The 19,246-nt window shown below is 51.6% G+C and overlaps 7 protein-coding genes across 7 annotated transcripts; 4 read left to right on the top strand and 3 right to left on the bottom strand.

The window, feature by feature from the left end:
- Nucleotides 1-517: 517 nt before the first annotated feature.
- TRIREDRAFT_76215 (uncharacterized protein) lies at nucleotides 518-1,969 on the bottom strand. Its single transcript, XM_006963545.1, has one exon. It carries the CDS (start codon nucleotides 1,925-1,927, stop codon nucleotides 587-589), a length of 1,341 nt encoding a protein of 446 aa, XP_006963607.1. The 5' UTR covers nucleotides 1,928-1,969; the 3' UTR covers nucleotides 518-586.
- Nucleotides 1,970-2,551: 582 nt separating this feature from the next.
- Nucleotides 2,552-3,782, top strand: TRIREDRAFT_120877 (uncharacterized protein). The gene is made up of 2 exons (XM_006963733.1): nucleotides 2,552-3,259; nucleotides 3,330-3,782. Exons 1-2 carry the CDS (start codon nucleotides 2,752-2,754, stop codon nucleotides 3,737-3,739), a joined length of 918 nt encoding a protein of 305 aa, XP_006963795.1. The 5' UTR covers nucleotides 2,552-2,751; the 3' UTR covers nucleotides 3,740-3,782.
- An 890-nt stretch (nucleotides 3,783-4,672) lies between these two features.
- Nucleotides 4,673-5,590, top strand: TRIREDRAFT_105242 (uncharacterized protein; the record flags this gene model as incomplete). Its single annotated transcript, XM_006963732.1, has 2 exons — nucleotides 4,673-4,731; nucleotides 4,807-5,590. The coding sequence occupies 2 exons, from the start codon at nucleotides 4,673-4,675 to the stop codon at nucleotides 5,588-5,590; spliced, it is 843 nt and encodes a 280-aa protein (XP_006963794.1).
- Nucleotides 5,591-11,142: 5,552 nt separating this feature from the next.
- On the top strand, nucleotides 11,143-12,132 carry TRIREDRAFT_58823 (uncharacterized protein; the record flags this gene model as incomplete). The annotated part of the gene is made up of 3 exons (XM_006963731.1): nucleotides 11,143-11,229; nucleotides 11,295-11,713; nucleotides 11,778-12,132. 3 exons carry the CDS (start codon nucleotides 11,143-11,145, stop codon nucleotides 12,130-12,132), a joined length of 861 nt encoding a protein of 286 aa, XP_006963793.1.
- A 415-nt stretch (nucleotides 12,133-12,547) lies between these two features.
- On the bottom strand, nucleotides 12,548-14,881 carry TRIREDRAFT_105239 (uncharacterized protein; the record flags this gene model as incomplete). Its single annotated transcript, XM_006963544.1, has 6 exons — nucleotides 12,548-13,007; nucleotides 13,111-13,116; nucleotides 13,146-13,737; nucleotides 13,835-14,295; nucleotides 14,355-14,824; nucleotides 14,873-14,881. The coding sequence occupies 6 exons, from the start codon at nucleotides 14,879-14,881 to the stop codon at nucleotides 12,548-12,550; spliced, it is 1,998 nt and encodes a 665-aa protein (XP_006963606.1).
- A 699-nt stretch (nucleotides 14,882-15,580) lies between these two features.
- Nucleotides 15,581-16,659, top strand: TRIREDRAFT_105238 (uncharacterized protein; the record flags this gene model as incomplete). Its single annotated transcript, XM_006963730.1, has 4 exons — nucleotides 15,581-15,712; nucleotides 15,788-15,931; nucleotides 16,054-16,401; nucleotides 16,438-16,659. The coding sequence occupies 4 exons, from the start codon at nucleotides 15,581-15,583 to the stop codon at nucleotides 16,657-16,659; spliced, it is 846 nt and encodes a 281-aa protein (XP_006963792.1).
- Nucleotides 16,660-16,931: 272 nt separating this feature from the next.
- On the bottom strand, nucleotides 16,932-17,618 carry TRIREDRAFT_105237 (uncharacterized protein; the record flags this gene model as incomplete). Its single annotated transcript, XM_006963543.1, has 3 exons — nucleotides 16,932-16,984; nucleotides 17,043-17,228; nucleotides 17,309-17,618. The coding sequence occupies 3 exons, from the start codon at nucleotides 17,616-17,618 to the stop codon at nucleotides 16,932-16,934; spliced, it is 549 nt and encodes a 182-aa protein (XP_006963605.1).
- Nucleotides 17,619-19,246: the final 1,628 nt, after the last annotated feature.

The following is a 19,246-nucleotide window of genomic DNA, read 5'->3' as shown; positions in this document are numbered from 1 at the left end:
GAATTGGCCACTGAGGTTGATATTGTCGCCATGTTTAAATACTTTCGGTTGTCTCACTTGCGACCTCGCATTGCCGGCTTGTTGCCGATAGGCAGCCTGCGCTAACAAGCCAATAAAAACAGAGATATCGTATTGATCGGGTTACGACTTTTCACAGCAGCCCCCCTACCTCTCAGCTTGGTTGTCTTTACCTGTACAGCCTCTTTACATATGAAGGCAAATTAATCGATTTGAAGCTTTCGCTGCTTATAGCAGGGCACCCTGAGACCCTAGAGCGCGAGTTTCTGCGTCTCTTGGGTTGTTGGTCGAGCTATTTGAGTGAAGCAATGCATATCTAGGCAAGTCCAGTATTATAAACTCTAGGTGAAGAAAAGCTTGCTTCAAGCTTTCAACGACTTGCATCGTTAACTCAAAGCCTTAAAGTCGTTTGTCACAGGCAAGTGGCACGAGCATTGCTCTAGGAAGAATACACAACGAAATGCGATTGTTCAACAAGAGATAGAGGATAAAATGATGGAAACAGAAGGCATGCTTTTGGCCACCCAGGGTACTATAGATTCAGACATATTCATCCAGAATTGACTGCTCAGTTCGTCCAGCCCTTCGGTCCTCCCCATGTTCCCTTCACCATGTGGTTGTAGTATACCCAAGGGAAGAAGTTCTTCTTCAAATAATAGAAGGACCTTCGGGGAACCGCCTGGTCAATACCGAACCAGTCGCCAAACGTCTCTTTTGGCTCACCCCCGTACTTGAATTCGGCAAGCAAAACTTTGCCATACTCTGTCAACAGCGGGCACGAAGCGTATCCGTCGTATGTGGCGTCTGGTGCCTTGCCCTCCATAGCTTGCAACAGGTTACGGACCAGGACGGGTGACTGCGAGGTGATGGCAGCCGCAGTCTTGGAGGTCGGCAGGCTGGATGCATCACCGGCAGACCAAACGTTGGGGTACTTCTTGTGGCGGGTTGTGCCATCGTCAACATCGACGTAACCAGCTTCGTTGGCAAGCCCACTGTTCTTGACAAATGCGTGGGGACCCATCTTAGGAACGACGTGCAAAAGGTCAAACTGCTTCGTGACAGATTCCTTGCCATCCGGCAGGGCAAAAGTTGCCTTATCGCCGTCAATCGCGACAAGATCGTGCTGGAAGAGGCCTTCGACTCCTCTCTCTTTGCGAAGCTGTTCCAGCGCGGCGTTATACTTGGGAACACCAAACATCACGGGCATGCCCGTAGCAAAGCTGATCTTGACTGCGGAGCCGGAGGGATTGCTGGGATCATACAGCCCTGCGCGCTTCCAGTGGTCCAAGGCGAGCCACAGGATTTTTTGAGGAGCGCCGGCGCACTTGATCGGGCCTGCTGGCTGAGTGAAGATGGCAGTGCCCTTGTGGAGCCTCTGGATGGTGTCGTACGTCTTGTCGCAGGTGTCGTAGTTGTAAATGGAGGAAACGAGGCTTCTTGAGTCAGCCAGCGCCTCTGGGAGGCCTTTAACACTGCCGTAATTGACCGAGATACCGGGCACGACAACCAGCTGCTCGTAGCTGACCTTGTCCCCGTTACTGAGTGTGATGGAGTTGTCTTCAGGCGAGAAGCCAGCCACGCCGTCGTTGTAGAACTTGAATTTGGGGTCGACAAGGCTGTTGAGGGGCCGTCGGAGCTCCTCCTTAGTCTTGAGGCCGCCACCCACAAGCGTCCACCCAGGCTGGTAGTGGTGCCAAGTTGCGGGATCAACAACAGCAATGTCGTCCTGGGAGAATTTACCAGATCGAAGGAGCTTATGGCTGATGTCCAGACCAGCCGCACCGCCTCCAATCACAACCACTTTATGGCTCCGGCCAGGGGAGACATTTGGGACGGTTGCGAAGCTCCGAGAGACCACGGAGCGAGAGGCAGCTCTGCAAGCCAGTGACAACGAACGGGCCTGAAACATGTTGAGAACGGAGGACGGCGAGAAGTATAACGAATACGCAAGAGCCCGCAGAAACTCACATGAAGAAAACAAAACAAGATGAGACGAAGCGAAGCCCTGAGAGAAATAATAGGAAAGGCAAAATTCCAGCATCAAAGGCTGAATAATCACCGATCGCGCAATCGACTAAAGCGGGTGCTAGAGCAGAACCACCGCCAGCCGGCCTCCATCACCGACTTCCGATCCCCTCGAGGAGCACGAGACCCGAGGATTTGCCGCGCCCCCATAGCGACGAGCCGAGATTCAGCGTGTGGGGCAGGAATCGGACGATGATCCGGCCGGAAGTCGGTGACGGTGCTGACCGAGATTTCCATCGTGAACCGGCTCGAGCTTGGCCGACCGGACGGATCAACTCGGACGAGCGGTGGCATGACCTCGAAACCTCGCCTTGATGCGGCGGCAAATCCCATCTGGGGCATTGGATATCGGCGTTGTCTGGCCAGCCAGATCCGAGGGCATCCGCGGCTCTTCAGCTGGCGAGGCGAGAAAAGGATAAGTACGACGCCAACTCTTCATCACCGAGCGCATCGCCGTCGAGACGAGCGATCCGAAATCTCATCATGCCACTTCGATCTTGCGCTATTGGCTGCCGGAAGCAACTTGCGACGGGCTTGAATCTCACTCCGGCTACCACAGCACGTTCTTTGACTCTCGTCAGGAGCTTCAGCATCTGTCCTCACGCTCGGTTCCTTTGCCAAAATTCGAGACAGGCACCCCGTCCGCTCAGCGTGGCATTGCCCAGATCACCTCAGCGCCAAGTCTTGCGACCAGACCCGGTCAGGAACATGTCCACCGGCACCAAGTCTGCCAAGGCCTCGGAGCCCATCATTCATGATGTATTCGAACACGACACTGGCACATGGCAGTATGTCGTAGCAGATCCCTCCACGAAAACTGCTGCAATCATCGACCCGGTCTTGGACTTTGATCGCGCAACTCAGGGCCTCACTACGCGCACCGCCGACGCTCTATTGGCGTTGGTCAAGGAAAACGGATATCGAGTGGACTGGATTCTGGAGACCCATGTCCATGCCGACCATCTCACAGCGGCATCGTACCTACAGAGCCGCCTTGCTCGGGAGCAGGGATACAGTCCATCCATCGCCATTGGCAGACGCATCGGCCAAGTGCAGCGGTTATTTGGCAAGCGATACGGTGTTCCAGAGGACCAATACGGAGTCGTTTTTGACCATCTCATGGACGATGACGAGACATTCGACATTGGCAATCTAAGCGCGACGGCGATGCATCTTCCTGGCCACACTCCTGACCACATGGGCTACAAGATTGGAGGTAAGTAACTTCAGAACCACACTTTCGAGCACGTCACATTTGTTCCGATTGTCTGATACCATCGTTCCAGACAACGTGTTTTGTGGCGACTCTGTCTTCCACGCCGATATTGGCACTGCTCGGTGCGATTTCCCCGGCGGCAGCGCGGATAGCCTATTCGCCTCGGGGCGTAGGCTACTCAGTCTGCCAAGCCACGTCAAAATATGGACCGGCCACGATTATCCCCCGCCGGACCGTGGCTCTCCCAGGGCGTACATGACCGTTCAGGAGCACAGAGAGCAGAACAAACATCTCAAGGATGGCGTTACAGCCGAAGAGTTTGTCGCCATGCGCAATGAACGCGACGCGAAACTGGCAGCGCCGCGGATGCTGCATCAATCTCTGCAGATCAACATCCGTGGAGGACGGCTGCCAACGCCGACTGATGAAGGTGATCGAATGTTACGATTGCCACTTGATTTGAAAGGCAAAGAATGGTAGGCGGCAAGATGGAGATGGCCCTGGGGCTGGCAGCCCTTGTTGCACACTTGCACTCGGCACCCAGCTTTCCATATGTTGTTCATCCATGTTCTGTAAGGTATCAAGAGGGTCTTGAATTTGTAGGAGCTACCTTACCTACTTATACGATTGCTTCAGGACTTCAGGACGCCGTGCGCATACGGCATATGTAGTATCACCCCATCGTGGGAAGGTCTTGTGGCAATCAAGTCGTCCACCGCCTGAATGTCTTGTTCAGGTTGCACATTCACGTAACATACCTAGTTCATACAAGTCACTATTGTATTTTTGTCATGTGAAGTGATTCGAAGGTGTTAAAGAGGCAGGGGGAAAGTAACAGCAATGCTCGGGTTTACATTCACCTCCTTGGGGCTCCGGGCCATCACAAGGTGACACTCTGTAGGAACCAAATAATTGGTAGGCTTGGTACGTAAGATGTCTAGTAGGAGACCCATCAAGATTTTCTATGTGCATCCGACTGATGCCATCCTTCATCTTGGGGCAATTCTATCGCCGCGTCATCCCGCCAGCTGCCGGGGAAAAAACGGCCATCAAGGTGCGGCCAACAACGTCCGCCGAGTAAATCAGGGACACGACGAAAAGCTGTGCGCTCACTAAACAACGAAAGGCCCGAGTCCTCTTGTTTCCGATCAGCTTAAGCACTGATTCATCCGCTTCTCAGGCGAGAAGCAGCCCGTGATTAGGGGATAGGAGTGACACAGGATTTGGTCTGCTTCGTACGAGCCGCTCGAGCTGCGGGTCCTTTCACGGACCCTTTCCGGAGACTTTCCTTCATATACCTTGGGTATGTAACAGCTCTACTTCTCTTCAATTTCCAGTGCAGCAATCCAGCTCATCATCTTTTCTCTTCCCTCTGCACCGCCAAGCGAGCAACAATCGCCCTTCGAAATCAGAATGGAAACCCCCAAGCCAGAGATGACGGATTTGGCGGCAGCCAACCGCGAGTTCTGGAAGTGAGTTCATCTGCATCTCCCGCCTCCTTATTGCGCACGCAAATCACTGAATCTGAGAAGCACTCAGGGAACCAGAATCTTCAAGAACCAGTGGATCCTCAACCTGGCCAAGAAGATCGCCGATGCGCTCTCCGAGAATGTCGAGTGGATGGGCATCCGCCGTCGAGCAGAGGGCAGCCCGCCCCTGAAGCTTCTTGACTATGCATGCGGCTTTGGCATGGTCTCCAGCGCGCTTCTGGGACAATTCGACGTCATCAGAGGCATCGACATATCCGACACCAGCGTCGCAGCATACAACGAGATTGCTCGAAAGTCCGGTATTCCGACTGAGCAAATGGTCGCGGTCCAGGGCTCTATTCCTTCGACGGAGGCGGACACGGTGCTGGCAAAAGAGGAATTCTTCGATTTCGATCTCATTGCAATCAGCATGGCCCTTCACCATATCGATGATCGTGTTGGTGTTTTGTCTGGGCTCTACAAACGACTGCGCAGCGGAGGTGTCTTGGTTGTTGTTGACCTGACCCCAGAGGCTCATTCGCACGACCACTCTCACAATCATTCACATGCCCATTCACACAATGGCGGGCACGACGGCGACCACGACCACGACCACGACCACGACCACGACCACGACCACGACCACGACAACGTGACAGCTCATCACACAATCTCCAAGCATGGCGGATTTGGACCGGAAGAGATGAAGGCTCTCATGGTCGACGCAGGCTTCGTTCCTGGAAGTTTCGACTACAAACCGTACCTTGATACGACACCAGTCATGTCCAATGTTCCTGCGCAGGGCAGTTGCGAGAGTGCCAAGCTGAAGCCATTTTTCATTGCCAAGGCTGTGAAGCAGTAGGTAGATATGGAGGTCGAGGAAACCGGACTTTGACGACAGAAATGAGACACACTTGCATCAAGACATTAGTAGATAATCAGGCACTACCACTCATCCCATTATACAAAGCATGAACTCCAGCGTTAATGTGTTGAGGCCTTTCCCTCTGGTGTTGAACAGGGCCCGTGACGTGCAAAGTTGTATGTGAGTCTCACAGCAGCATTTCGGATGCGTGATGCTCTGCCTGTGTTCAACAAATATTGATAAGAAGAACAATGGAGCGTGTATGATGTATTAGTGCATTGCCGTGTCATCTTTGCAACACATTGTAAAGTTGCACGCGGCTATGTGCCATAACATTCACACACTGCAGAAAGGTATCATCACAAAGACGCATCATGTTCTTTGGTTATCCACAGTTCTCGCGCTCCTGAACCGGCGGAAGGATTCAAATGTGCACGTGTCTGGTTGTAGAGGGGAATTGATGAGATCACTGTCTTTGCCCTTTGACTCCAACCACTCAATTTCCACTCTCCCCTCTCCTCTTGCGCGCGACCTCTCAGCCAGAAAACTTACATCTTCCTACTGCATTCAGCAATCGCAAGCCTCAACATGGCGGACAACATGGCGGAGACCGCAGTCGAGGGCCGTCTAGTAAACTCACGGCCCAAGGTAATTCTGTCTCCCTTGGACGCGGCATGGGATCCCTCGCTGCCAGCCGAAGACATTGACGAATACTGCTGGACACCCCTGCAACTTGCCGCCAGGAGTGGAGAGCTGCAGACTGTCCAAGAGATTCTCGCCTCAAGCCCCTCAGCTGTCAACGATGCCCCGTGCGGTTACTACGGGCAGACGGCCCTGCAGGCGGCGTGCATGCAGGGGCATGAAGACGTCGTCAAATGTTTACTCAGTGCCGGAGCAGACGTTCACTTCTGCGGAGGAAACAACTTCCAGCGCACTGGCCTGCAGATTGCGTGTGGACATGGAAACGAGGAAATTGTCCGGCTGCTCCTGGACGCGGGTTCAGAGATCAACATGAGTCCGGCGACGAATCACGGCATCCGGGTAGTAACGCAAGGCAGTCGAACAGCCCACGAGATGCGTGGTTCCTTGCCCGAGACCTTCGCCATCGCCCGATACAATGGCAGGACCGCACTACAAGCAGCGGCAGAACGTGGCCACCTAGACATTGTGAAGCTACTATTGCAACTCGGAGCAGAAGTTAACGCCCCTCCGTCACCAAGTGCCGGGCGCACCGCACTGCAGGCGGCATCTGGCGGCGGCTTCGGGGCGATCGTGCAGCTGCTGCTCGAACAGGGTGCTCATGTCAACGCCCCGGCAGCAAGATACAAGGGTTTTACAGCGCTTCAAGGAGCGTGTTTGCAGGGGAATCTAGAAGTTGTGAATCTGCTGCTCGGGGCCGGTGCCGACCTGCAAGCGTCAGGCGGTGGTTACGATGGCGATGCGACAGCTTTGCATGCGGCTGCGGAGAGGGGACACGTCAAGATCGTGAAGAAGCTCGTCGGGATGGGTGCCGACGTAAACGCGAGCTCGAATCGCAGGGGACAAACCCCAATACAAGGAGCTATGGCGGGAGGGCATGCGGCGGTAGTGGAATACCTTCGAGAACAAGGCGCTGTGAGTAGAAAGAGTGGAGGCATCTTGATCTTCTAGAGACTCAGCTAGTCCATGAACCCGGCTTCTCAGCTTGTCTCTTCTCGCGAATGTCTGCGAGAACATACATTGTAAATTTGTTTGTTGAGACCAGTCCATTTCGAATGTCGGTTCAATGGGGAGGGTGAAATGCAGCATTCACCCGAAAAGAATGATTATGATGGGATGCCAAGTTAATGACCTCAATCGTCGCAATTCACGGGCAGCAGACCGATTGCCGTACCATTGCACTTGACAACTTGCCGCAAAATTTCGGGGTGGCTGGGTCTCCGGAATCCGGATAGGCGATTGAAGGTGTGTATATTGTCTGTAATTACAAAGGACTGGCAGAGTTTCCCCAAGCACGATCCCGCCCTGTGTCATTTTATTAATCATTGACAGAGAGAAGTGGCGATATCCCGACCATCCACTTGACAAGTCGACATGGCGACTCCGAGAGGCCGAGTGTTCGTCGAGACCCTCTCATAGAGCAGAATAAGCACCGGTTTTCGTGCTTACATGAGAAGATGTGCCGACAATGGTACTATGTATAGAGCCTGCAACTATGTCTGACCGTAACCCATCAGGCACCATTCAGCAAAGCTCAGCTTTGAGCCCCTTGGCATCGCCGTGGCAGTTGACAGGCGCGTGTGGTTTCGTGATTGTGTTCGGCTTCCACACCTAATTTGATACAGGGGGTTGAGCGTGGAGTACGGAGCCATCTCGTATCCGGCATGTATCTCTCCACCAATACGAGGCTTGTCCGGTAAACAGCTTACGGGAGAAAACAGATCACATAGGGGTACCTAGGTAGCTTTCCACTCGCTTGAGAAGTAGCTCGAGGTACGGAGTACGGAGATTCAGGTGGCCTACCTAAGGTAGTCAAGTCGAGACAGTCTATAGGTAGCTAAGTAACACCCTCTTTTAGGCAATCTCAAGTCAACCTGTGCGGATAGTAATTGGGCCCGCTCGCATCAGGGAGCTGGCGAGTGAATGCTTTAAGCGTATGCATGCTGAGGAAGACGGTCGCATATGGTTGATCTTGAGTTGACCAAGCAAGACAATCTGCAGGTCGAAAATAGGCGTCCCCTGTTGCCTTGCGGATTGCAGATGACGTAAGAATGCCCGACGGAAAATTTTTGGAACTCAATCAGACTCAATACTACCTTCTATGTTGGACCGTGACCTGGCACTGCCATGCCATAATCTTGAACAAAAGGTGTGATACTTCAGATTTGAGGACACAATCCTTCCAAGAAATTACTAGGAGGACTGAACCGACGACTGCTCTGCAAAGAGTGTTTAGCCTGAATCAAGGTAATCGACATATCTACGTGCATCGGGTACATTCATAGACTAATAAGGGACGTGTACTTCATTACCCTAGAGTGAACTTGAGCCGATGGCTAGGAGGCAACATATTGACTACGCTTTTGGATATAGTATACATTGCGTAGTGCTTTGCGTTGCCTCGAAAACATCACGCGCTAGACAATGAGGCCTGTCATATCCATGATGAAGCAAGAAGTGTGGCACTGTGCCGCTGTGCATGGCAAAGGCTACCAAGAAGTATAGTTCGAAAATTTGGCGTTATTGGGTGCCGATAGGCTCCTGCTGAACACTCACAAAGGCCCCAGAAATGATGAGAATCAATCATCTAATGGGGCTAATGATGGAATCGAGATTCCATAGGTTGGCGAGCCCTTATAACTCAGGCATCAAGTTTAGTAGTGGAATCATCATAGCCCTTATGAGCTGGACTCAGATCTTGGGGATTAACGGCGATCAAGGATCGATAATAAGTTTTTGATACAAGTCGTGGAGCCTTGTGTGTCATTCCTCAAATGAGTGTGTGTTAGAAAAGGCCGAAGAGACGCCTTTCGCTTACCATGTTGATGCATTCTGTCTTGAAACTTACCAGATGTATTGCTAGTCGATAGTGACACTTCACAGGCAGATAATCGGCAAATACGCATCAGCCCGTTGTTCATACATCAACGACGTTGCATGATGTGGGCGTGTTAAAGGAGGTGGCATTCATTCATCTCGATTGAAGAACAAGAGAAGTAGAAGTCATTTGATATTCTCCTCTGGGCAAGCCTTAAGTTGGAGCATGAAATTCCCCTCAGATTCTATACCAACCCTTTACGGATACTATTCTCCTGATTTACGCTGCTACATCTTGCTGTACAATAGGACAGTCTTCCAGAGCATATACTGAAGAGGGACTCTGTGCTGAAGAAGCGTTTTCAATCACATGGGCGAGTGCACGTTGCTATAAGTCCGTCAGAGGTCAAGCTTCACAGTAGTATGATGTCTGAAAGGAAACAAATGGTTGCCATGCTTGACATTACCTTGCCTGTCACTCATCTACCGAAATCCTCCTCAGTGATACGCAGTAATACTCAGTGAGCGACAGTGCAAGTCGTACCTACTCGCCAAACACAAGGTGGCTACCTAGGTAGGTAGGTATAATACTGTTCCCGGCGCTGATGTTGGAAAAGTAGGCCTGACAGCTTTCCTGAAAGCAGCAGGGGCCTTTCAAATTTGCATATCTGTTGCGGTCATATCAAAATAAGTAATTCGTAAAAGCACGTCTCTCTTCCGACGTCAAATCTAAGCCAGTTCCACAGAGACGGCTACCCAAGCGCTAGGTAGCCATGAACCTCGGAACATTTTCGTTGAGGGCGGTAGCGCCAACGTTGGGCGACAATTGAAGTTCTTGCTTTTGCAAAACGGGCCGACCTGGCACGTAGAGGAGGAGGAGTGAAGATGCAGTTCATCCGAAGGGCAATAAATATACATAACGTCTCTTGAAATATACTTCTTATGTGCCTCCTTCGCGTTGGTGTGGAAGCAATATTTGCGCCAGCCTCGCCATATACACTGCTCTGACCCTTTAGTGACCTGCCGTTTTCCGTTGGTAAGACTCGGTCAGCATATTATTTGTCCGGCAATTGGAATAGACAGTGGCGACTGCTCAGCCGCCGGCGGAGCCGTAATCCCGCTGCCCCGGATGTCGTCGGCCGCTGTATGGACGAATCACCAGCTGATATAGGCAGGTATGGTCTGATGAGCGGGTAAGAAGATGAGCAAAGAAGAACAAAAAAAAAAAAAAAAAAAAAAAAAACAGGGGGAGAAGAGAAAGGAGATGCTTCCTTTCCGCAAAGTGGTGCTTTATGGGGGGGGGGGGGGGGGGGGGGGGGGGGGGGAAGGGCCAAATTCCCGGATTCGAGTGGAGAATACATCCGCGTGGATCAAGCTCCCCGGCTTGTTTCGTTTCGAAACAATTGGTGTCACATCCATAGTATGAAGCAGTGTCCACCATCCGGTTCCCAGGGCTGTAGAATGAGACTGCTGAATCCCGGACTTCATTGCGCCCAGAGGGAAACATGCCGGCGGTTAATTCATTGGCGGCCTTCGCTCGTTACTGCATGGCTGTCGGCCGCATTGGGGGTTACAATTTCGGTACCGCTTCGCTGGACAGGTTACATCGAAGTCCAGAACAAGCAAGAGGCAAGCTTACATACATAGTGTCGACCTTGACCTGGAAAGGGGGAAGCAGCCCAGTTGTTCCATGATCCGGAACATCCTCATGGGTGGTCGGCTGGTAGATCTTTTGGTCTCTTTGGGAAGCCGAGTTATGTGCAGGGCTGGTCCGCAGGGATGTGCCCCGTTTCCTGCGATCTCTTCTAGGCTAGCTTCCGGCTTTGGATGGGATGGTAGGGCAGGAGCTCTTTCAGGAGTACGGCTAGAGTGCAGTGAAATAGTCCTATGGAATCGACTATATAAGTATGTGACTATCGCGTCGATCCATCGATCCTTTTAGCATCAAGCCAATTCGAAGCCCGACTTTCTTCTGTTCACCGATTCCATTCCTGTTTTGTCTTTGGAACGTTTGCTTCTTCATCTGCCTCAAGATGTTCTGGACGGTTCCCGTTACACTGGCTCTCGCCTCCGGGGCCTCTGCCCATGTTGCCGCCTTCGTGAAGGGCATGTACTGCGAGGTTTGTTACTGCCGTCTATATACTACTTTGTCATCGTATGCTCCGTTCTCACTCTCATAACGCAGGGTGGCCCCGACCCTAACAACTACAACCCCAACTCCAACACTCCCGTCAACCCTCTCTGGGATCTTCCTTTCGAGCAGTGGTGGATGCAGGCCGACCGTGGCTGCAACAAGGCTCCTCCTCCTGACGGTGCCTCCGTTGCTCTGCCTGCCGGCGGCCAGTTCACTGTTGAGCTCGCCCACAACCAGGCCCAGACGACCTTATCCTTCAATGGACAGTTCGCTGGCGAGTGGCCTGATGGCCAGCCTCACCCAGAGAACTGGAGCGGCCCCGGTAGCCCCCCTGACTGCATCCAGGACGACGGTGCCATGCATACCAACAACCAGACAATGGCCGCTGGTACCGCTTGGGCCATTTCCTACAATGACGACATCTCCAAGGTGACCATGGACAACCTGGTTGTTTTCTCTGTCCTTGAGCAGTAAGTCTACAAGTCTCAAGTTGTTGACACCTGAGTTGAGCTTCTCAGCTAACACAGGCCATAGCACCCCTTGGAAGCGCATCGCCACCTATGATGTCCCCAAGGATCTCCCTGCTTGCCCTGCTGGCGGCTGCTACTGCGCCTGGCTTTGGGTTCCCAACGGGTGCGGCGAGCCCAACATGTACATGGCCAACTACAGGTGCCATGTCACCAACACCACCTCGACCAAGCAGCTTGCTCAAGCCAAGCCCCCCACCTGGTGTGGCGGTGACTCTTCCAAGTGCACCAAGGGCGCTAAGCAGATGATTGCTTGGAACCAGGCCACAGGCAACAATGTCCAAGTTCCCAATGGCGCTTCCCCCGGCTACAACATCAACATGGGCTGGGCTCCCGGTGCTCAGAACGACATCTTCGCGTAGAGGTCTGGAAGAGTCAATGGCGGCCATGTTGTTTATGACCTCAAGGACGATCAAACCGACAGCGTCTGCACAACTGTTAAGGCAGATCTTGCTCTTGTGTCCACTCGTTCTTTAGATCTATATTATTCTTGTTCATATTGCCTGTAGTAGCCCGTTATACAAGATTTGGGCTTCAATATAAATATAGCTTACTGTGCAGTAGACCGACTTTTGTCCCCCCCGGTTTGCAGCAGCCAGGGTTCTGAGAGGCGTGGTCTAATCTGTTCGTGATCTCTTCGAGTACACCATCCTGCTATCATTGAGTCGGAGATACATCTTCCGCTAAGATGAGGCGACAACATCGCAGTGGGTGCAGCGAACGTCATGAGCAGCCCTCGGAATATTACCCCCAACAAATCATTCGTTGTTGAAGAGGCTATAATGCAATGAAGTTTGTGCCCCAATTGAGAGAGGAGTGTGCTATATCGTTCATGGGGTTTCCATAACTCGCTAGCTCAAAGTCTGGCATATTGATGAAGGGCCCAAATGGATACTCTTGCATTGAAGAGGAATCTGGAAGTTCCGGATGCAAGGCAGAAATCTGGGGATGAAGCAAACCTGCCTCTGCTGAGTCGTTGCTATGGTCACAGCTGGTTGCTGAAGAAGGTGATGGAGCCGAAAGCAATTCTGGCCTTGGTAGCTGCTGTTTGGTTGCGGTCGGAAGCAGGACTATAGATGCCTCGCACGTGTTCCTAGCTTTTTCCGATCCGCGTTGTCCTTTTTGCCAAAGATTCCTGAGTAGCTGGCTATATCTGTGGCCGATGTGAGATCTGTTGGGTGTAGTCTTGTCCAACGCCGAGATAAACTTGTGAACCAACGTTGCAGTTTCTTGACGTCTATTGACAGGTTGAAAGGCTCCAGCGCAATCGGCTCTGTGCAGGAATACTGCGGCATATACGCCGTATCTTCCAATAAAGGTTAACACGACACAGTGCATACCTCATACTGGATATGCTTACAAATAGTAACGATACGGCAAGTAGCATAGCTCTTGCTCAGGTTCGAACTCGTTCATGAGCTTCAGCGTATTGTTAGCCGCCGTAATAGCGTCCCAAACGTATCTTCCGTCGGCAGAGTTCATTATGCCTTTGCTGAAAGGCTTCCCATTCTGTCCAGTACAATGACTGTGACCAGAAGGCTGCGGTGGGGTCGACAATCTTGTCAAAACCGCTTGAAAGGAGAATGCATTGACGTAAAGACATAGGTATTCGTAGATGAGGGACAAAGAACGTTTGACTCTGGGCGACACGGCGAGGTCGTTCCAGGTCGCTTGCCAGTTCATTGCTGCTCGCTGGAAGTCGTCGAGGTAACGACTGTAATCGCCATCATGGACGATCGCTAACGTGCGCTTCGGTGAGGCATATAGGATGCCCTGGGCGTTGTGCATGAGCTGGATTAGCTCCATCGTAGCCTGGTGGACAGACGCATAATCATCCTGGCTGTCGTGGAAGCAAGGCTGCAGGCTAGGAAAGTCTTTCGATGTGAAGCGTGTGGAAAGAGACGGACCGCGAGACCAAAAGGACTGCCCCAAGCGAACGGATATCTGTCGATCTGCAATGTAGACGACTGCACGGGCCAAGAGAAGGCTCAGGTTAGCGGGAAAGAAAGGCAATGCGTAGTGAGAGCCAAGGGAGGATTGATCTCTCCGTTAAACGAGACTCACATGTCCAGATGAGTCGTTTATGCTCTGCCTGTTCTTTGGTCTCCTGCTGCATCACGGTATTCGGGAAAGCACCTTGATCCAAGCGCATCAAGTATGCTTGTCGAACCGCCAAACCCACGAGGGACCATGATGTTCTGTCTTCAAGGAAGATACTTTTATCCTCCTTCAGCGCTCCATGCGTCAGCTCAATATGCGGAAGCCATTCCGACAAAAGCAGCAGGCTCTCAACTGTTCGAGACTTGAGGGTCCAGGGATGTCCGAGGAGCACTTCTAACAAGAGCCTTTGGGCGTAATCCCAGCAGTATCGATGGATGAGCGAGTGGGATGGCGAGTCTCTAGACGCGATTGTGAGGACGACTGTAAGCAGGAAAAAGTCGGATTTGAGAATTCTGTCAATAGCAGACGGGCCAAGCATGTATGCCGGCACAATGGGACAATAAGGATGATAGTTGCGGGAATAACTAATGCCCGAGTTAGAAGTAAAGGTCGGGCAACGTTCACTTTGTGACGGTTGACTGACATATGCAACAATTCGAAGATGGCGGTACGGTGGATGAGTCCGCTCTCGACCAACTTATACTCATCAAGAAATGTAGCGTTTGACGGTCCATTTGAGAGATTGTTGGGCTCCCCCTCCGGCAACGTGGACGACGCAGCCGACTCGCCCTTTTCTGATTGAGCGAGTATATGCAATGCGTCTGACGGATTTCGAAGCTCGGAGACCAGCTGCCCGACAATAGCATCGCCATTCAATCTTTCGCCGTTGCGCTTTGGTTCCCTCTCCATGGATTCAAGTGCCATAGGTGGTGCATCTGGGACGCGCTTGGGGGCCTTGCGATTCTTTGCAGGATGCTTCTTGTTCGGTTCGTAGCGCCGGAAATTCCCCCCTCTGCGAGACTCAGCCAGTACACACTGGCTATTCGACTGTAAGCAGGAGACGCACGACGCCTTTCTCGGCTCCCCAATGCCGCCTCTGCGAGGATATAATCCCTTTGTTTCAGTAGTCGGACACCATGAGAGTTTGCTGCAATTGCTTACAGATCGCATTTTGTCTTCCGACGGCGGCACCTGACACATGCGCGGTAAGATCTCTTCCCCGTACTTGCTGTCATTCCGCTCCTTGATCGGCAATAGACTGTAGGTTGAAGAAGTGCCAAATGATACTGTGATGTTGTCAGGATTAGGTATCGAAGCCCGATGCCTACGGGAGAAACGTTGACGTTGGGCAGAGACCGACTCCGTCCGGCTATAGACGGTCGGCCCTTGAGGAGATTAAACACAACTCCATGCGGGGTTGCTTGCCAAATAGCGGGGTAATAAGTTGAGCCGGAACCTGATCCCTGACCTTTCTGCAACTGTCACTAGCATTCACGATCATATCAGCATTTCTACACCATACAGTATGTACAATGGCTACCCGCTTGTTACCAACTAGGCTACGATTGCCGATTTTTCGGCACGGCGAGCGCGCCTTCAATGATAGCCTGAGATGGACTCGGAGAGTTTTGCTATATCGCGGCCGTGACAAATCAATCGGCTATAGACGGCGTTGTACAACTTCACTGGTCATTCAGCCATGTCGGATGTCGATGCCTGTCCTATTCAAGAAGAGTAAGTTCCCTTGAGCTCATCTATATAGTCCCTTGACGCCATCTTCCCTTTGTATATCCCTGATATTCGTAAAATCGTTCCATATACTTCCAGCCCGACCATTTCCAAGTTCGAACGACCACAGGATTATCCACAATGATTGCTACAATCGACCTCTCTAAGATCACAGAAATAAGCCCCGGCTTTGGGGCTGAGATTTGCGGGTTCAACGCAACTACAGACATAACAGAAGAAAATTTCCGTCGCCTACAGGAAGCTGTAACTACGGTAGGTAGTTGATATAGCTCATCATCCACAAAGCTCAACTAGCAAATCAAGCAGCTCTGACTCCGTTGGTGGTAGCACGGCGTGGTGGTTATCCGCGACTCTCAATTGTCGGACGAGTCTCACATCAGACTGGCTCGTATGTTTGGGGAACTTGACGATGTGAAGCCTTATATCTCTGCGGGACGTAAGAACAGACTTCGATATGACGAGCTCTTTGACGTCAGTAATATCGAACCAGATGGTTCAATTGTCGACCCGCAGAGTCCTCGAGGACAGGCAAATAAGGCAAGTTGATGTCCCAAAACACCACATGTGAGCCCTTGCTGAGCTCTTGGATATAGGGAAATAGTTTATTCCACGTTGATTCGAGCTTCAACCCTCGTCGAGCTGCATATTCTCTCTTGCTTGCCCACGAGCTACCGCCAGAAGGCACAGGCGGCAAAACCGCGTTTGCGGACACTCGGACTTCATTCGATGATCTCGACGAAGAGACAAAGCAAGACCTTTTGGCAAACGATTATGTCGCTGCGCACTCCATGCTGCACTCTCGGAAACTGGCAGCTCCTGAGTATTTCGCTGATCTTGATCCCTGCCAATTTCCCATGGGTCGTCACAAGATTGTCCAACGCCACGAAAAGTCTGGCCGAATGAATCTATACATCGCAGCACACATACACCACATTGAAAAGGTAAGCAAGGAAAGGTCAGCAATTCTTCTTGAAAAGATCTTCAAGCACGCGACGCAACCGAAATATGTAATCGAGGTGGAGTGGAAGCAGCCCGGAGACCTGGTTATATGGGACAACACCTGCACAATGCATCGCGTCGTTTCCGGGCCATACAGCGCAAAGTATAGGCGGGACATGCGGCGTGCCACCGTGCATGACTCCAGCACTACTGCGTGGGGTCTGAACGAGCACTCCAATGTGCGACAAGGCCTGCCATAGGAATCGTATTTGATGTGAAGCACCCGAACTTTTAGCACACGGTGATAAGGATTCTTGTTACGATGCGAGAAGAGTTCACCCGGAGACAGTGATGATTGAAGAATGCAAACATTTGCATTCGAATATTGATAAGCTAGCACATATCTGACCCAATACTGCCTTGTCCGTCTTGCTGAGCTGTCGCTTTCTGTGAGCCGACAATGTACCACAAAAGAAGTAGCCATGGAACTATAGAGGTTAGGTTGTGCAGACTAAGAAAGTGGACCGACCACTTAGTGAAGAGTGAGGCGGAAGCAGTTGATAAGCTGGGAGTTGAAGCAGCCAACTAGACAATGTCAATATTCACAACCCGCAATATCATTTCGCACAGGTATAAAACATACCAGGGGTGTTTTGACCTGCAGAGTACAGGTACTGGCCGCACCAGTCACTGCCGGACAGGCGGCTGAAGTCAAGCTGCTCGTTGCTGCGAAGACCACGGTAGCTGATTCCCACCGAGAACATGTTCACGTGAACGACGTGCTGGACATCGTAGGAGACATTGTCGAACCAGCCAGCCTGACCGGTGCCTGTTCGTTGAACTCATCAGTAGTGACTCTCGACGATGGAGCTGTAGCAGGCAAAGGAGTCTGGAAAAAGCTCTACGTACACCAATCCTGAGCAAACATGCCAATACCAATGTTGGCAAAGGTCTGACGCTTCGTAGACTCCGGGTGAGCATGAGCCGGAATGTCAATCTGAGCCCGGATCCAAGCCCAAGCATCGGTGCCTTCTTCAGCAGTCCAGTATCCGGCGTCCGTCTTGACAGCATCATCAGGGATCGGCCCAAAGACATCGATGCCCTTGGCAGTGGCATTGGCAATGGACTCGATCTCGGCGAGCTCACGAGGGAGAATGGCAAGGCCGAGAACAGAGCTGGCAGCAAAGAGGCCGGAGGCGATGATGGTGGTGAAACGCATCTTGTAGATGTCTGCAGTTGAGATTTTGTGAAGAAAGGGGGATTGCTCGTTCAAGATGAGATGCTTGTTGCTTGTGTTGCTCTGAGAAGGTGCTGATGAGGTTGGCAGTTGGAGATGCTTGAAGGGGAACACGTTGCCCTTTTATACTTGAATCTCCCAGCAACCCTCCGTGCTACTATCACCACTCGACGGATAATGCCTTGTCACTTAGACCTAGTTCTTCCTCGTTGTTGCTACAGGCATGGCAATCATGAGACCAAACTGGAAGCAATTGTGGTTCGAGTGCTGCCCATGATCATGGTTGGTTCTCACTCTGACCTAGCAAAGGGACAACTGACAAGAGCTATAATCTGACAAAATATAAGATGAAGTTATTTTCAACTGTGCTGTCGCCGTTGGATTGGCTGCCAAGCATCAGGCTTCGGCAACATAGCGGTTTCCACTCCATCGTCCCCTGTCATTGGGCTTCTATTAGGGCAGTGCCTAGTATATGGCAGGGGAAGTGGATAAGCTCAGCCAATGAGCGGTTTCTCCCGACTCTGCGCGCATGGCTTACCATGCTGCCTACCATCCCTCTCGAAGAATGCTTCTTCTTGGAGGCTAGAGTAATTTACTTTATTTTATACGCTTAAGCTCTTCAAAAGGGAATTCGCCATTTTGATTGGAGGTGCCGTACACATGTAGGGCTGGATAATGAGTAAACCCATTTGCAGCTCTTTCTTCGACTTGAGTGAGCAAGTCATTGCTCTGCACCGAAACTCAACATGGATGGTGCATTTTCTTTTTTTCCCACCAACCGAGAACCCGTTCACCGATAACCGTGAGCGTAAGCATTGGCAAAAGGGGGGCAAATATAGTACTCTCAGGGCGCATGAGTAACCCATGAACGATACTTTGAGCGCGGGCCGTCGGAGCTAGAAGCCACGGACGAGGGCGCGATACTGAAATACGTGCCTACGAGCAATGTTTGCGGTTTAACTGTTCAGAGGAGATTGCCCTTTGAACAAAGACCAAGAATTCATTCATAGCATTCCTCTAGACTCATGGTTTGTGGCAATGCAGGAGACTATAATCCCTGTTCTAACACCCTCCTTTCTGTACCACGGACAGTCGTCAATGCGAAGTAAAGAGTAACCGCAGGGTCCGCGATGTGACGACCAGGGACGCGGCCAATATCCACCCCTGCGATCAACTCCTGCGATCGGCTCTAAATATATATTCGCCTAGTCATCACGACGCTAAATTGGTCAGCTGTGGTCCTGTGGAGGTCGGACGTCTTGCACTCTCGCAACATTTTGCCGGCATCTAGAACAATCAGAGTCTGACTATAGTGGAACACTGGAACACCCACAAACCACAGGGGCCGTGGTTTATCAGTAATCGCCTCAGCTTACTTCGTACAGAGACATGAAGCTGCATATTCCGCTTGGCAAAGCCTTGGAAAATTGGAACTTTTGTCAATCAACGTCCGCCAATAGCCGGCTGACGGGGAAGGCCAAATTAGTGACGATGACAAGCCGGCGAGACATTTGCGATCTCGGAATGCTTTGGGATAAAGTCCGTATTAGAGCATATGCAAGACACAGCCACAGCTCCCGTAACAAAGCCATTTTTCGTTCGTCAAGGGT

The sequence above is a fragment of the Trichoderma reesei genome (genome assembly GCF_000167675.1).
Source record: "Trichoderma reesei QM6a unplaced genomic scaffold TRIREscaffold_5, whole genome shotgun sequence".
Classification (NCBI taxonomy): Eukaryota; Fungi; Ascomycota; class Sordariomycetes; order Hypocreales; family Hypocreaceae; genus Trichoderma; species Trichoderma reesei.
Note: the sequence above shows the minus strand (reverse complement) of the source record. Positions and strands in the feature narration are given on the sequence as shown.

Coding starts and splice junctions, on each gene's coding strand:
- TRIREDRAFT_76215 (XM_006963545.1), bottom strand. CDS start 1,927: ATGTTTCAGGCCCGTTCGTTGTCACTGGCTTGCAGAGCTGCCTCTCGC.
- TRIREDRAFT_120877 (XM_006963733.1), top strand. CDS start 2,752: ATGTCCACCGGCACCAAGTCTGCCAAGGCCTCGGAGCCCATCATTCAT. Junction 3,260..3,329: donor CATGGGCTACAAGATTGGAG/GTAAGTAACTTC, acceptor CCATCGTTCCAG/ACAACGTGTTTTGTGGCGAC.